Source organism: Haliaeetus albicilla, chromosome 13, assembly GCF_947461875.1.
Source record: "Haliaeetus albicilla chromosome 13, bHalAlb1.1, whole genome shotgun sequence".
NCBI classification, from domain to species: domain Eukaryota; kingdom Metazoa; phylum Chordata; class Aves; order Accipitriformes; family Accipitridae; genus Haliaeetus; species Haliaeetus albicilla.
This window is the reverse complement of record NC_091495.1, coordinates 37,449,804-37,466,397: the sequence shown is the minus strand read 5'-3', so window position 1 is coordinate 37,466,397 and position 16,594 is coordinate 37,449,804. Positions and strand designations below refer to the sequence as shown.

The 16,594-nt window shown below is 48.6% G+C and overlaps 2 protein-coding genes across 2 annotated transcripts in view; both read left to right on the top strand.

The window, feature by feature from the left end:
• ADAM9 (ADAM metallopeptidase domain 9) overlaps nt 1–6,823 on the top strand; it is a 29,877-nt gene extending 23,054 nt beyond the window's left edge. Inside the window, 5 exon segments of the mRNA XM_069800896.1 lie at nt 619–725; nt 2,339–2,477; nt 2,964–3,066; nt 3,688–3,815; nt 4,597–6,823. Coding sequence (XP_069656997.1) covers nt 619–725; nt 2,339–2,477; nt 2,964–3,066; nt 3,688–3,815; nt 4,597–4,711 — 592 coding nt within the window. The 3' untranslated portion in view covers nt 4,712–6,823.
• A 380-nt stretch (nt 6,824–7,203) lies between these two features.
• Nucleotides 7,204–16,536, top strand: LOC138688677 (disintegrin and metalloproteinase domain-containing protein 2-like). The gene is made up of 18 exons (XM_069800886.1): nt 7,204–7,433; nt 7,839–7,917; nt 8,068–8,144; nt 8,300–8,489; nt 8,865–8,930; nt 9,197–9,268; nt 10,221–10,387; nt 10,872–10,953; nt 11,110–11,246; nt 11,807–11,993; nt 12,294–12,383; nt 12,729–12,927; nt 13,729–13,837; nt 14,166–14,349; nt 14,677–14,757; nt 15,304–15,421; nt 15,530–15,665; nt 16,324–16,536. Exons 1-18 carry the CDS (start codon nt 7,207–7,209, stop codon nt 16,409–16,411), a joined length of 2,289 nt encoding a protein of 762 aa, XP_069656987.1. The 5' UTR covers nt 7,204–7,206; the 3' UTR covers nt 16,412–16,536.
• Nucleotides 16,537–16,594: the final 58 nt, after the last annotated feature.

Below are 16,594 nucleotides of genomic sequence, written 5' to 3'. Positions count from 1 at the left end.
ATGCTAGATGCAGTGATTAAAAAAATTCTGTGGGGTTCTTGAGGATGGGTTTTGCTATTAAAAGGTGCTTTTTGGCACTGTTAGTGAGAAAAGTGCCTTTAACAGTCAGCAAAAATTGGACCGAAGTTATGCAAGTTGAGCAAGTTTTAAAATGGTGGATATTGACTTAATTTTTCTGTTTTGTTTAACTGTAAAACTCTCTATAAAATGTCTCTGGGCAAGAGAGCCTATAACAGTATCAAAAAAATCTTTGGCAAAAGCTCTTAAGATGGTATTTTTTTTGCAAGGCAAGAAGAATTCCCAATTCCAGTATTACTAATGTAACTTGAAACTCTGCATCTCACAAAAAAAAAGAAAAAGCCATGCTCTTTAAGCCTTTAGGATAGCTAATCTTTGGAAGCTCATCCTGAACAATGCTGTGCTTGCTCAGTCATGTGAAATCTTGAGACGCCTGGCCAAGGACTGTTTAGAATTGACATGGGAGTTACCGGTTAAAGCTCTCCAGGCTGAGTGATATGGAAAGGAAAGAATAGACGGTCATGGCTACTGCATGCTGCTTTTAAATATATGGAAACTTAAGTTACTAAATACCATGATGTTTGTGGTGTTTAAATACAGGTGTGCAATAACAACACGGAACTGTCACTGTGAAGCAGGCTGGGCCCCTCCTTACTGCGACACTAAAGGCTATGGAGGAAGTCTGGACAGTGGACCACCTTATAATGGCAAGTAGTTGAAGTGCTGGTGGTTAGCTCTTCACCAGGTTTCATCTGCAAACAATTCTAGTTCAGGTTTTGGGCTCAAGGTGTTGCACTACTCTTTTTTGGGATGTTGGGAATCTGTAAAGAAACTGGACTGGTTTAATTGCCTTCAGGTGATTTCTGCCATCTTGGACCAAAATTTTCTTGGACTTCTCTATATCCAAGCTGGGAACTGAAGTCCCTTCCATTCTTAGATCCAAACAAAACATGAAATTTGGCTGAGGATGTGGGTTCAAATCCATGGATGTGAATTTGCATCTTCATAAGGACATGGTGCTTCTAGCAGCAGTGGCAGAGATGAGTAGCTGCCCTGTTCTGGTATCTGCAGGTAGTTGCATGTGCACCTGCAGTGCAGTCAGGACTAACATCTGGCTGAGGTGGGTTAGGGCAATGCATGTTGACAAGTCACTATTTTATTAGTGTTTATTATTTGAGTGCAGATAGCATGCTTCATTTGGTAGTAAATGTAAATGTAGTCCCTGCCCCAAACAGCTTACACTATAGAAGAGGTACATGATAAAGAAATGGGGAGATACAGAGGTTTGTGACACTGTATTGTTTGCAGACTTCTGGTTTGCTTTTTTTTTTTTTTTTGTGGAGGAAAAAGATGGGTTGGGGATGGCATTTTGTGGATTTTTTTCACGTAGTTTTTCCTCCAGGAAGGGTACTAGGTCAATGTTTGATGTGGCAAGGTGGCGTATCTATGTACTTTCAGGATATATGTATCTATGTTTGAATGTGAAGAGTGGGAATGTGGTGCCTGGGACAGGGGAATACAATTCATGCATGTGAGAAAGCAAACTGAATGAGGCTGTGAAGCTTACTTTTCTCACTGACAGTTTGAAGATGAAATAGGAAGCCAAATCCAAGCTGTAATTTGGAGAAAACTTGTGCAATGCCCATGTGGAGTATATAAAGATGGGACTGATGTAGTCCCTTCTATGAGCTGCAAGAATGATCCTGAAGACTGTTTTTCATAAGATGGTGTGGGTTTTGGGGGAAGATAGACACTATGTTGATGCAATAACAGACTGGTGAATCATGTTGGAGCATGAACAGATGCCTCAAATCATCAGACAAAAAAAGGGAAAGGGTTTTTTTGTACAGCCTGCAGTGGAGAAATTTGCTGCATGTAAAAGTGTAGAGATTGTTAAGAACCTGAGTTCTTTGCCTACAGCAAACAATGGTAGGAGAAGAGGAAGATTTAGGATTAGACCAAAGGGCAGAAACTCAGTTTTCCTCTCCTTCAGTTGAGCTCATAAGATCTTCACAGTAATGTAGTGGAAGAAAAATTAGGTATTGATCTAGTAATTCAATATGCTGTTAGAGCCCAGGGTATCGTGGCACACACAGTTCTTTCATCTTTGACCAGACAATCCCTCTGAAAAGATAATTAGAAAAGAATATATTTGGGCATATATCTTGCAGTCTTACTAGATTCTTTAGTTTTTTTCTTCTATGAAAAATGGAAAATAGTTGTAGAACCAATCCTACCAAATACTTACTGCTACAATGAGTCAAGTGGTGGTAATGCCGTGTAATACTTTTTTTCTTCTCCATTGTTTTGTCCCCATCAGACAAAGACACCTCACTGAGAGATGGCCTGCTGGTATTTTTTTTCCTGGTCCTCCCACTCCTTATAGCTGCTGCTCTGGCATTTGCAAAAAGAGACAGACTGAAGCGATCCTGTAGAAGATTAATGTCACGCTGCCATTCGTAAGTACATTCTCCTTTCACCTTCTCCTCTGCCCTTTTGAGGTAGTCCATAGACGTTTGTTTACACAAGCCAATGCTAAAGTATGGAGACATATTCCAGTCCCAAGATGTCAGGCAAAGGCCCCTGCATCAAATGATGCATTTAGCTTGCCCCAGGCAATGACAGAAAAGGTAAATTCATCTTAAATTGAGGGAGCAGAGAACTTTCTTTTTAGCATTATGGTTTTTGTCGTGCATTGGTGATGGGTTTTATATTTTTGGGTCCCACCTTTGGTATAAAGTGGGAAAATGAAGCTGTCATAGTCCTAAACAGAAAAAGGGTTATGCTGTTCATTAGATACATGTCAAATACTATGTTCCTGACATTTGATATGTGCTAAGATAGTATAAATCCATCTAATGGGTTCAAAGCACTTGGATTCATAGCCTGCATAGTCATTCTGTCAAGGTTATATGCTCACACAGTCCATATCAATTGGATTACAGGTCACTTCAGTCACCACCTCCTAGAACAGAAACCGAACCGAGAGACTACCACCACAGAGGCTTTTCACACGGCATGCCTTATGCTCCCAGAAGTGTTCCCATGGTAGGAATGACCCACTTTTCATTACTTTATTTGCTATCTGTTACTCTAAAGTAACAGGTGAAGGCAGTTTATATAATTTTTGCCCTAATAAAAGCTTCAAAGTTACTTTATTTTTTCATTTCTGCAAATTGGGTTTTCTCTTTGCTAGGAGGCAGAGAAAATTATTTCCTAGGGTGTGTGGGGGGAACTCCTCAGTTTCCCAGTGTTTAAGCTTTTTTAATGGGCTGTGCTTGGCTTGCCAAGCAGTTTACCTGCTTTGCTACCCCCCTTCCCCTTACACTGGAACCCCCTGCCCCACCTGAGGAGGGGAACAATCCTTGCCAGCTCCTTAGCCCCACTCCTTTGCAGGTCAGTTATCTCTCCGAACGCAGTAACTAGCCAAAGCACACTTGCAGAACAAATCAAACACTTGTTGTGATCAGCCTTTCTGTTTTTCCCAAAACATAGTACTTTTCAGACTGCTGTTGCTTCTTTCTACTGAGTTTCTCAGAAGGAAAGAGCAACTCTTGACGTTTTCAGGTTTGTTTGCAAGTGGTCTTAAATGTCAATTTACTAATGAAACAAATACTTCAATTCCCTAAGTGCAATTTTGTGAATGTTCTCATTATCTTGTCTTTGTAGGGTATGGAACCAAATACCTTTCCTGTTCCATCTTACCCAGTTAACCAGCATCCTCAGCAGGCTTACCACCAGTCTTACTACCCATCTCCGCAATACCAGGCACTGCAGCCACAGAAGCTGCCGACAAGGTTGGTTGAGTTATTGCAAATAACAACTGGCAGTTGCGCTGATGTATATAGATTGTCATTGCCTTCATCTCCGTAAGCATTAGGGTATTTCATCATGTATTATATGCCAGCAGGACTGACCTTTTATTGAAAGAAGTTTCTCCTTCATTTCACACTGTGGAACTAAAGTGCTATTACCCATAGCATTCATTTTACATACTGTCAAAGCTACATTTTGATTAACAGGTTTCAGAATGCTTTTCTGGGGCCAGATTAGTCCTGCATACAGGTGAATAAAATGCTTCTCAAAACAAGCAGTTTAAAAAGAAATTACTCAAAAATCTGTCATTTCACTGATTTGTGAACGTTATTGCCAAGTACGGGATCATTTCTCATTAACTTTGAACAGAAAGTTTTCCTTTATTTTTCATTTTACTTTTTAATTGTATTTCTAAGATGTAATGCCTGTGCCATAAAAAATGCGTATCCAGAAAGCATGAGGTATTGAGAGTGAGTACTTCAAAATAGCTTGTGTTGGGGGGGAAAACTCATGGGGGGTCTTTAAACTATTTTGGGAAAAATGGGATGTAACAAACTGGAGTTCCCTGAGGACTTCAGGCAATGGAAAGCAGAGTCTGACCACAGCGTGTTTGAAATGAGTCTTCAGCGTGGAAGCTGAGATTGCGAGAAGCAGCTTAGCTGGCCGGGGGGAGTCTCCGCAGTGGCCCCAGGCAAGAGGGAGAGGGACATGCGTACGGATGTGGTCACCTGGACTGACGATGGCTTCTCTGTCCCCTTGTAGGCCGCCACCTCCGCAACAGAAATGTGCACCTCAGGGACCTCCTCCGTCACAGCAAAAATGTTTACCTCAGGGACAGTATTTTCCTTCTCGACCGGCACCTTTGCCTCCCAAATAGCTTTTGGCTTCTTTGGAGCCTTCACATGAGCTGACCTGTTCACTGAGACAGAGCTGAAATTGCAGTTATCCTTCTTGCATTGAGTGGCCCATGGTAATCGTGGAAAGCCTTCCTTCTGCAGCCTGGGATAAGGCAAATGAGATACTGAAACAAGGAATGTAAAACTTTAAACTAAATACCTCTACCAAAGCTACAGGAACTGAAAAACATCTAACCCGTTCTTAGATCTGAGTATTGTGGCTTTGTAAACTGCAGCAGGGCTGTCCAGCTGGAAGTGGAGCAGCCTGCAGTTAAATAATCTTTAAATACAGCACTTGGGAGTTACTTTTGGTTTCCCCATTTCTGCGATGAACCCTGATAACAAAATTGTCTGATTTGTTGTCGTCTTTCTAAATGTACGGTGAAGAATTGAAGTAACCCATACCATTTTCAAAACAAGGAAATCTGGCCAATTAATTTAAAATTATTTTGCATGGACTGGAAAATGTTATCCATTTACACATTAATGGCACAAGTGAAATAAGGTATCAGTGTACTTTTTCAGAGGAAGATAAACATACTGTAAACATGTTTATGCATGTATATATGTCTATTGATGTGTAATAATGCACTTAAATTCTTACTTCCATGCTGACTGACACTAAGCTGTGCTATATGAGCACTAATTTTAGTGGTTTTAAATTAGTAATTGTGAGTTGCTAAATGAGAATCCTGTACTAATTTCCACTAATATCATGAATAGGCAATGAAAATAAAGGTACGAAAAGACACGGCCATATTTTGGTTTTAAAAAAACGGGGTGCTCTTAGGTTTTAATTTGGGTCTGAAGACTGAGTAGCAGTCCCTGCAGAACAGTGAGAAGCAAAAAATGTCTTATCTGCCTAGACCCCCTGAGCTTCTCTGAGCACTTTAAACAGGAACCTGTTGACTAATGCAACCCTTTCCCCTAACCCTCAAGCCTTTTTAGTGTCAGTCAGGATGCTTACAGGCTAACTTGCATTAGATCGGACTGCGATCTGTTTTGACCACTGACTAAAGTAGATTTTAAAACTGTTTCTGAAAAGCAGTGGGTAGCATTTGGTGTGCTGGCTGAGGAGAGGAGATCTGTTAATGGTGATACTGTTGTGCAGTGGGCAGAAACTGGATGCTGGCGGTCACAAACAGAAATCTGTTGCACAAACTTGCTAAAAGTGAAATAAGTACTGAAAAGAGTGCTTGGCTTTTTCACTTTGTGCTAGCCACTGAGTACAAACTCAGTCTGTAAAATCCCCCATAATATTGCCAAAAAAACCCCTTTTCCTCTGTATATACATATATAAATATATATATAGTGTTTGCATTTGCAGTAATAAAATACTTGAACTCCTGTGGTTTCCCATAAACTTAGACTAAGATTTATAACACTATTAAAATATGTAAAATGTCACCTAGAATATCACCAGACCTATTTGTGGGGGTCTTCTGTTTGTTCCAAGATAATCACTTCCTAATTCTTGTTGTATTCTGCTCAGTTTGGGCTGGCTGGCTGTAACAGTTAGCTTTGCAGCGGAGGGAGGCAGGGGTCCAGGGGAGCCTCTCCAGGCAGCTCGGGACTCGAGTTCGGAGGGTGGGGACGAGAGGAGGGAATCCAGGGAATGAAGTCATCTGAGAGAGAGAGAGAGACGTACTTAATTGTATTTGAAGCTGTATGTGTGAACTAAAACTATGCTGAAAATGGTGCCTTTTAACAGATAAAAGAGTTTTTATACTTCCAGCATGCTCATTAGCAATATTTGCAGGGTGGTGGCGTAGGGCAGTGAACACGTGGTTTTTAGAAGCGATCCTAGGGAAAGGAAATAGCTCAAATTTTACATGTGTTGAACACTGAAGATGACTACTGACTTTCTTTTTTAAAGTGTACGCTTATCCCTGTCCCCCGAGTAGGTCTGGAGAAAGCGGAGGCGATGTCCCCGTCCGACCCGCGTTAAAACCTCTGCGCTCCGCAGAACCGTCCCCGCTCTCTGCGCGGCGACGCGCGTCGCTCCGGTACCGTCGGGCTCTGATGAAAAGGGCTGTTACCGACCCCCTTTGTAAGAAACAAACGAGCAATAAAGATGCCGGTTTTGTACAAGGCGCTTTCGTCCGCCTCTGCTTTCCGCGGCGGGGCGGGGCCCAACCGGCGCAGCGGGGCCGTTATCGGCTGGGCAGATGGGGCCGCACCGGGCGCTGCTGCTGCCGCTGCTGCTGCTGCTATGTGAGTCCGGACCGGGCCCCCGCTCCCGGTGCCCCCCTATGCCCCTGGGGGTCATCTCGCATGGCCGGGGGCTGGGGTCGGCAGGCCGCGGGTCTCTTTCCCCTCCAGGCTCGCAGGCGCTGGCCCAGATCATGGTCCCGCTGCGGCTGCCGGCGAATGCGACGGGGGAGGCAGCACTTGGGCAGGCACGTTGCTCCAGGGGTCCCGGGATGGGGTTGTGGAGGAGATGGTGGTCTCCAGCGGTAGAGGAGGAGGGGTACAGATGTGCTGGCAGCTGGAACGGAGGCACCACAGGCTGTGCCTGCTCCCTGGGGAAGCGCCGAGCCCTTGCGCTTGCCCTCGGCGTTTGAAGACTGCCCTCGGAGCGTGCTTTCCCAAAGCCGGCGTTCCTAATTCTCACTTTCTCTGCTTTTTCCGCACACGCAAGGACACGGTATCCTACGTCCTCAGGATAGAGGGGAGGCCGTACACCGTTCACCTGCGGCAGCAGTAAGTTGGCCCTGGCGTTGCCTTGTCTGACCGCTGCGGTGCTCTGCCCGCAGCACGGGACGGTGCAGGGCTGTGGGGTGATCCCCACTGTGGGGTGATCCCCACTGTGGGCGTTGACACTGGCACCGCTCACTCGGGCTCTTTCCAGCTGCCAGGATGGTGCCCCGCTGCAGGCACGTCCCAAAGCCCCCAGGGAATGTGTGCGTGTGCGCCACGCACCCGAGTGCTGAGGGGTGGCAGAGGGCTGGAGGAGGGTTTGAGGGATGTTTGTGCCTGTGAGCCCTGATGCCAGCGGGTTCTGGATCGGCCAGTGCAATAGTGCAGGCTGCAGGACCTGGAATAAGCTCAAGAAACCAGGTAAGAGATATTGCTTTAAGTGCTTCACTTTATACCTTTCTTTTGTAGCGTCTTTTTATCTGAAGATTTCAGGATTTACATGTCTGATGAGAAAGGATCTTTGCGCTCTGATTTAACCCCTATCAAGGTAACCTTGGATTGCTTTGGTGGTTTTGTACTGTAAGTGTTGCAGTGTAGAGCTGCTGTCTGGTACGTGCAGTTCAACTGTTTGGGCGTTGGGTGAGGGAATTGCCTTCACGGCCACAGAAGGGGCTCCTTGTCCTCTGTCGTGATGTAGGGAGGCTGCCACTACCGGGGGTACGTCGAGGGCTTCCCCAGCTCGGCAGTGACCCTCAGCACCTGCTCGGGGCTCAGGTAACGAACCACCACCTCTCCGCACTGCCCTACCCGTTAGTGCCGGTGGGCACGGCCGGGCCTTTGCCACGGGGGAGCCCAGGGATGCCCCGGCAGCCTCCGCGCCGTGGCTGCCAGCGCCTGGTGGCAAATGGCTGGTGCCGTCACCTTGGCAGGGGCTTGCTGCAGTTTGAGAATGTGAGCTATGGGATTGAGCCCCTGGGTTATTCTCCTGCGTTCGAGCACTTTGTGTATCGAGTGAGTGACGAGAGGATGGCAGGTTCCCTCTTGGCCAACAGCCACCCCGAGAGCGGGCCAGGCAGGCTGACAGCAGAGATGTCAACCAAAGCACGTGGAGGTGACGAAGTGAGTGTGTGCCTGTTGTCTCGGGGGTGCTGATGTCCCCGTCACGTGGGGAGGGGTCCAATCCCGCAGGAAGCTTTGGCCGGAGTTGTCTGGATGGACAGAGATGGGGGAGGTTTAGGAGTGCCTGTGCTTGCGCTGGGGTGTCGCGTGGATCCTTACTGATCTAGTGCCTATGAAAGGCATCGCCAAGGTAGAACATCTTCTGAAAAAAGTCAGAAATGGCTGAGTGGGAATGGCTTCTTACGTTATGCTAATTTGGATACAGCATCAAAGCATTGCTTTTGAATGGACACTTGAGTAGCGTAGCAAACCTCAGGAATAAGGTGACTATAGAACATAGAAATAAATGGCATTGGAGACCATTTTCTTTTTCAGCCAGTATCAGCTGCAGCCCGATCTCCCAAATACTTGAAAGTGTACGTAGTTTTGGACAAGGCTTTGGTAAGTCTGTGCCAGTCATTTTCTCCTTGTGTTTGCCTGACTTCTACGAGCATAGAAATGGTGCCATTTCACAGCTGTTATATGTATTTATTTTCCCTTCTGAAAAGTTATGTGTATTGTAGGTTCTGTAGGAAAGAAAGAATGAAAATTCGTAGCTCACATTTACATGACTGGATGTTGGCAATCATTTCAGCGTTTCAACATCGTTCTGCTTCATCGTGGTAAATGCCTTGTCTGCTCTTATGTCCTCTTGGGTTATTTTTCAGTACAACTATATGGGTTCAGATACAAATGCTGCAACACAGAAGATAATCCAGGTCTTCAATTTAGTCAACAATGTAAGTTTTAAAGTCTGGTTTGTATTGTAGTAAGATGGAGGGGTTGATGTTAGTAATGGCCACCTACTGCTGCTTTTGGTCACAGCTTGCTTTTTGGCCACAGCTGCTTTTGGTTTTAGGAGGAGGCTATGTAAAAAATTCCAGGTCTTGACTCGCGATGTTCTGGCTGTGATGGCAGGAGCTCCTAGCTTCTCAGCAGCCTGGTCCAGACTTGGTCAGAGGTGGGCGAGGGATTTACTCCCAGTGGGCTAATACAAAGGTTTGGCTTAGCAATTGTGAAAATATGCTTTTTCAAAGCTGTAATGGCTCTGGTGGTATGGTCTGTGCTAGAGTTATGGTTAGCTGCTTGGGGCAAGTCATGAACCGTGACAAGTTGGTATCAAGGGAAGTGCTGTTCAGCAGAATGGAGTAGGAATTTGCAGGACCTGGCCACTGTCCCCCATTGCCTTTTCACAGGAACCGGGAGTAAGCTGTCTGGTATTTATAGCCTGTAAAGTGTTTCCTGGGGAGTTTTTCTCCAGATATGTCAATCTGCTACAAATTAGCATCCTTCCATATGTGGTGGCAATGTCTCATGCAGATGTACAAAAACGCAGGCAGTTTGCCTTCAGGCAGCTGACGTCCAACGTTTTGAGGCTTCCTAGATTGTTCCCCTCTCCGTGCTGCAGATCTTGTCTCACTGATCAGCCGTACAATTAATCTGTTTCCACTCAGGTGCTTATAAGCAACTTCTAATGGTGTTCGTCACTCCACTGGTTATTAGGCTTTGATCTCGTGCCTCTGGGCATATCTTCCTATTTTTTAGGTTTGTTCATTCTATTTGTCATACAGATGTCATTCAGTGACTGACAATAGCAATTGGCTTTTCCTACGTGATTTTTTGTGTATAGAGCTGTAATTCTGCTCAGAAGGAAAGGTATGTGAGCAGGCGTTTCCTCTGTTATGCTTTCAGATGTTTAATCCTCTTAATGTTACCATTGTGCTGTCCTCCCTGGAGCTGTGGACAGAGGAGAATAAAATATCGACAGCAGGGGAAGCAGATGACCTTCTACAGCAATTTTTACAGTGGAAACAGTCACATCTCGCTCTGGGATCGTATGATATAGCTTATCTATTACTGTAAGATAAAGGTTTTCTTACTCGTTAAAGGTTACATGGTAGAAATCAGTTAAACCAATGTAGGTTGAACTACAAAGATTCCCACGAAAAATGCTTTTTTTTAAAAGAAACATATTTCTTACATATTTCCTAATTCCTTAATATTCTGAAAGTATTTCTTTCAGGACGTACCTCCTAGCCAGCCTTTGGTGATGTAGCGTATGCAGTTGCGCCGCCTGTCCCTGCAGCCCATGGCTGAGGAGAGGCTCCGCTGCTGCCCTGGCAATGGGAAATCTGCAGCCCCGGTCCCTGTCTGGCACTTGGCACTGGCCGGCACACAGGCCCTGCCAGCGGCTCCCGTGGGCTGGCGGGGGCACCGGGGGACAGCGGGGCAGCCCGTGGGGACCGAGGGGGCCTCAGGCTGTGCAAACCCGGGATCCCCCACTTACCCACAGTGACCGGGGTGTCCCGGGCCGGGTGGCCGGTGTACGTGCGTGTGTTTCAGGTACAGGGACCAAGCAGCGTTCGTGGGCGCAACGGGTCTGGGAAAGGCATGTCAGAGAGACGCTGCTGGCGCAGTGGCCATGGTACGGTGTTGCCTGTCCCCCACTAGCACGCGTGTCCATGAAGCCGGAGCTCGCTTGGGATGGATGGGTGGGAGCATCCGGGGCTGGAGCTGGGGTCTGCTGGGGTCTCCGCAGGGAAGGCACCTCCACGGCAGCCCTGCTCCCTCCTCCCTCTAGTACCAAGGGGCCGTGACGCTGGAGTCCTTCTCCGTTCTCCTGGCGCAGCTGCTGGGACGCAGCCTGGGCATAAGCTACGACGACTCCCGAGACTGCCGCTGCCCCGGGCGCGTCTGCCTCATGAGCCCGGAGGCACTGTGAGTTGGTGGGGTCCTGTCCCTGCCCGCGGCGTTGCCTGTGCCCTGCGGGGGCTGCGGGGGCTGGGGCAGCTGAGGTGGGTGGGCAGGATGCACTGGGGGAGATGGGGAGCCAGTGCCCGTCTGGCTCATGCAGCCGCGTGTCACCCACCACCTGGCCAAGCGGTCGCAATTGTGTGGTGGGGATCATCGCGGGGTGTCCTCTCCTTAGGGGTGTCCTTGACAAATGTCATTCTGTTGCAAAAATGACAACAAATTGGAAATACCTGCTTTTATTCCTTCAGGAAGGAAAATAAGAATAATTACATTAGTAATTGAGTGCTTAAATTGAGAAGAGAGACCTTTTCTTTCCAAAAGCAGGGTATTTCTGAATGTTTCTCAGCCTCTGTTAATAATGTGTTGTAAAACGAGGTTTGGCAAGTGAACTGAAAGACACCCAGGGGACCATTGCGCCTTGTTCCAGTATGTGAGCAAGTCCTGGAATTGCACAGAGATTTTGAGAGAGTGAACGGCAGTAGATGTGTTAACACAGACAAGTATGGATAATTGCTTTATTTTAGACATGTCAGCGGGGCGAAAGCCTTTAGCAGCTGCAGCATCGGGGACTTTGAAACCTTCCTGAAGCACAATGGGAGCACATGCCTTTTCAACAGACCGCGCTTGACCGGTCTGTCCTACCGGAGAGTGGCCGTCTGCGGCAATGGCATCGTGGAGCGCGGCGAGCAGTGTGACTGCGGGGCGGCAGAGGTGGGTGCTGCAGGAATTATGGCTAAATACGTAAATTTATACTGTTCGTAAGTTTAGAGTAATGAACCCTCGAGACTAGCGGCAGAGCTGAAGCAGAGGCCGGCCCAAGAAGGATTATGTTGGGTTTTAGATCGTCTCTATGATGGCGTCGATCTGACAGCAGCTTTGCCCAATTTTTTATGCTGGATATTGCCCACGTGTAGCTTTTGGGGGAGAAGAAGGAAGAGAAGAACTTCTGACAGTAAAAACCTCTAGGGGAACAAAGAAATAGAATAACGTGGTTTTACAATGTGTCCCCAGGCATGTTTGAAGGATAAATGCTGTACTAAAATGTGTCGGTTTAAGCCAGGAGTGAAATGTTCCTCTGGATTATGTTGTAATGAATGTCAGGTAAGGCATGTTTTTATCATTATTGCAAGATCATTATTTATTTTTGGAGAATTAGTATGTTCCTATGCTGAAGGATGGAGACAAACTTATGATCAGAGTGCTTCCTGGGGAAGGGCTTTCTAGCTCAGCTCCCTGAAACCCCCGGGCGGAATATTACTGGGGGAAGAGAGTCCTGGACAGTGTAAGGTGCGTGTGGTGACCCGAGTGCCTCAGAGGTGATCCCGAGGGACAGGAGATGTGTCTCTGGACAGCATCGGGAGGGGCTGCGTGGGGCCTGAGAGGGGACCCCTGCGCCGGTGGGCGCGAAAGGATGGAGAGAAGAGTCCTTTCTGCCTCCTCTGCCAGTTCAAGCAGAAAAACTCGCTGTGCCGCCCCGCCGCCGACGCGCAGTGTGACCTGGCCGAGTTCTGCAACGGGTCCTCCGCATCCTGCCCCCCCGACCTGTACGTGCAGGACGGGCACGGCTGTGAGCACGGCACCGGCTACTGCTACAAGGGACGCTGCCAGTCTCCGGACCTGCAGTGCCGGCGGCTCTACGGGAGAGGTAGCAGAGGCTGCTCTGGTTGTGCTGGTACTGCCCAGGTGCTGGAGGTGGCCCCAGGAGTAACAATGCTCAGTTTGTGTCTTTGCTCTTTAATGCACCGATCTCAGGTCGGTCTCATTGTGTCTTTTTAGCCTCGTTTCGTGGAAATGAGGGTTTGTGGTTGGTTGGTAACTCGTTTCTGATACCTCCCTCATGAGCCTGAACCCAATTTCAAGTACCTGTTGAAGCAGGAGGGGTTGTAGGGACTGCACTTGCACGTATCTAATAGGAGTGATGAGGCACAGCACTCTGTGGAAGACTTGTACCTTGTGTCCCAGCTTCTCCTTGTGCATGCAGTTAGTGGGCAGGAGGGAGAGCAGAGACTGTGGTGCCTGGGAAGGGTAGGTGCAGTACCTGAACGGAGGGCAGAGGGGTGGAGTGGGGCACCCGAGGAGGGAAGGACACAGCTTTAGGAAAACATTTCAAGCTGAGTTTTGATTCTGGTAAATATGCACTTCAGTAGCATGTAGTTCTTCCGATTCTTCAGAGATAACTATGAAAACAACAACAAAAAAAGCAAATTATTATCTGTGAGTGAACTTAATCAGAGAGATAACCTACTGTTTGCTAATCCTGTGTTTCTGGGGTTCAGGACTGCTGAGGGTTTGGCAGTTCAGGGACAGGTATTACATTTTCTCTAACTAGTGAACAGCATCTAAGCTCTGCTATGAACAGGATGAAAAATTAAGAAGTTATTATATACCATGGTATGTCCCTTTGTGTTCCTTTAAATGATAATAAATATTATCGCTAAACTTGTAGGTTCAAAAAATGCTCCTGTGGCTTGTTACGAGGAGCTCAATAGTCAGCGGGACAGATTTGGACACTGTGGGTTCCAGCCCAGACAAGGCTATAAGTCCTGTGCTTGGAGGTATGCTCTAGGGAAAGGGTGCTTGCTCTGCTAAAAATGCATATTTAATTGGGACTTTACAGTCAAGGAACGTATCAAGACTCCAGTTGATAGTAAGATTTGTGAAGCAATAAATAGACAGTCACATGTGAGTTCTCCTTGTTAGTAGTATGGTGTCTCTCCTTATGTCTCAGATCGTCTCCTGGACTTCCCAGTCCTGCTCATTTTTTCTTATCATGCAGTGCTCCAGATTTGTGTTCTGCTGTTTAAATGTTTCTAGTCTTTGATCAGGGAGCATACACATATATATGTGTGTGTGATACACATCCTATGCAAATTGATTTTATAGGAATCTGAGATGTGGAAAGTTAATCTGCACATACCCGTACAGCACTCCATTTCCATCAGAAGCTGCTGCTGTTCTTTACGTCCAAGTGCGCGAGCATTTATGTATATCTTTGGATTATTTGAATGCACCAGCAAGGCTGGATCCTCTTCTGGTTCCGCCAGGTACAAAGTGTGGTTCCGGAAAGGTGAGAAAACATTATATAGTCATCTAAAATGACAGACATAAACTGTAAATATTAACAAGGTTTTAGAAATACGTGCTCCTTTGCAACATAAGTGTACTCGATATTTACAAACACTGTAAAAACATGCAAACATTACATTAAAGGTCTGGCATGGTGTGAGCATTAGACGTAACCCAACCCCAAGACAGTAATGAGCTTTTTAAAAGCACCATTGTTGTTTTTTTAGAAGTAGTATGTTTTCACTCCTCTTTGACACATCAGACTGATGGGCCAAGTGCTGCAATGGCAAAACAATGCTGAGCCAGAACTGCTTGTGGTTTTTCCTAGGTGTGTATAAACAACACTTGTCACCCACATTCGGTCCTGGGATATGACTGTGACAGCAAAGTGAAGTGCCACGGCCACGGCGTAAGTGATTCCACGCAGCGCGCACTGTGCTGCGGAGGGCAGGTGGCTTTGTCGTACAGATTTGCTGGGGCTTCTATGGGAACTGATCGAAGACCCATTTTAGGCTGATACTCAACAAAATTGCGACCTTGTCAGCTAATACACCAAGTAAAACCATTTAAACTATTGAGGGCAGCGGAGCTAGTGTAGATAAAAAATGTTGCGTGGTGGTGCGTGGAGCGCTGCTGGGGTCTCCAGACCACTGCCTGGCTCTGCAGTGCTGGTGGCTGGGGCGAGCCGCTCCTCTTTTCTGCTCATCAGAGAGAAGTGCCTGTGGGTTTTGCAGGAGGGTGATGTTTTATGCTTGTCTGATGTCTCAAGGCTCTTCGAGCCTGCACTTTATGGTGCATTCCTTGTCTGATGCGCTTCCTAAATTGCCAGAGTGCCGCTAAGCGCGCGTAGCCTTGTCCCAACCCAGCGGCAGCGAGACTGATGCCGGTCTGGGCAGGAGCGTCCGTTGCGTTGAATTCATCGCCAACTTTTACCACCCGGCCCTGGGCTTTTCAGGTGTGCAATAATAAGAGACATTGCCACTGCCACCCTGGCTGGAAGCCCCCCGACTGCCTACGGAAGGGATCCGGACTGGGGGGAAGCGTCGATAGTGGCCTCCAGCTGATGGATGGTGGTCAGTACCCGCAGCGGAGGTGGGGACGGGTGCTGGGCTGGGGTCCCTGGCGCAGGCAGGGAAGGTGGTGGTCCCATGCCCCCTGCCCGCTGGGCTGTCTCCTGCCAGGCCTCCCAATGCAGCGGGCGCTGGAGGACATGACGCTGGCCTGGCCGGTGCTGGGCTCCTGCCTCCTCCTGCTCCTCCTGACCGGGGCCGTCTGCCTCGTCCTCCGGCGGCGGGCGCAGCCCCCAAACACGGAGGGGTGAGTGGTCCCTGCCATGGGGGGACGGGGGGGCGTGGGATGGGGCCACGGTGTTCCCCCGGGAGGGCTGAGGTGATCCCTGGGGGAGGGTGGGGGCTGAGGTGATCCCCAGGGCTGAGGTGATGATTTCCAGGGGGGTATATGAGGCGATTTCCAGGGGGGTATATGAGGTGATTCCCAGGGTGGGATATGGGGAGATTCCCAAGGGGGATATGAGACGATTCCTGGGGGGGGTATGAGATTCCTGGGGCAGGATATGAGATGATTCTCAGGGGGGTTATGAGGAGATTCCCAGGGGCGATATGGGGTGATTCCCGGGGGGGATATGAGGCAATTCTTGGGGGAGATGAGGTGACTCCCAGGATGGGATATGAGGTGATTCCCAGATATGAGGAGTTTCCCCGGGGGGGATATGAGGTGATTCCCGTGGGGGTATATGAGGCGATTCCCCGGGGCGGGGGGGGGTATGAGGAGATTCCTGGGGCAGGATATGAGGAGATTCCCAGGGGGAGTATGGGGTGATTCCCGGGGGGTATATGAGGCGATTCCCCGGGAGGGGACGTGAGGAGATTCCCCAGGGCCGAGGTGATCCCCGGGAGGACTGAGGCGCTCCCCAAGCCAGGCCGGGGCTGAGGCACCGCTCCGGGTCTCCTCACAGCCCCGCCGCCGAGGAGGGCAGCGACGGCCGGGAGACGGACGTGGACACGGAGCCGGGGCCGGGGCCGGGGCCGGGTGGCGGGCTCTAATAAAGGCGTTGGGCGGAGCCGCGTGTCCGCGCCTGTGTGCGGGGGGCGGCGGGGCCGTTACCGGCCGTTGCGGGATGGGGCCGCGCTTGGCGCTGCTGGCCGCGCTGCTGGCCGCGCTGCGTGAGTGGGAGCCGGGCCGCCCCCCCCACCCCACCCGGGGCAGCACCCACGGCCGGGCGGGCC

Bases quoted from the DNA above. Each gene is read 5' to 3' on its own strand.
- LOC138688677 (XM_069800886.1), top strand. From the start codon at position 7,207: ATGTGCTGGCAGCTGGAACGGAGGCACCACAGGCTGTGCCTGCTCCCT. The intron at 8,931-9,196 runs GTAAGTCTGTGC...GTTATTTTTCAG, and splicing joins TAGTTTTGGACAAGGCTTTG to TACAACTATATGGGTTCAGA. The intron at 14,758-15,303 runs GTAAGTGATTCC...TGGGCTTTTCAG, and splicing joins TGAAGTGCCACGGCCACGGC to GTGTGCAATAATAAGAGACA.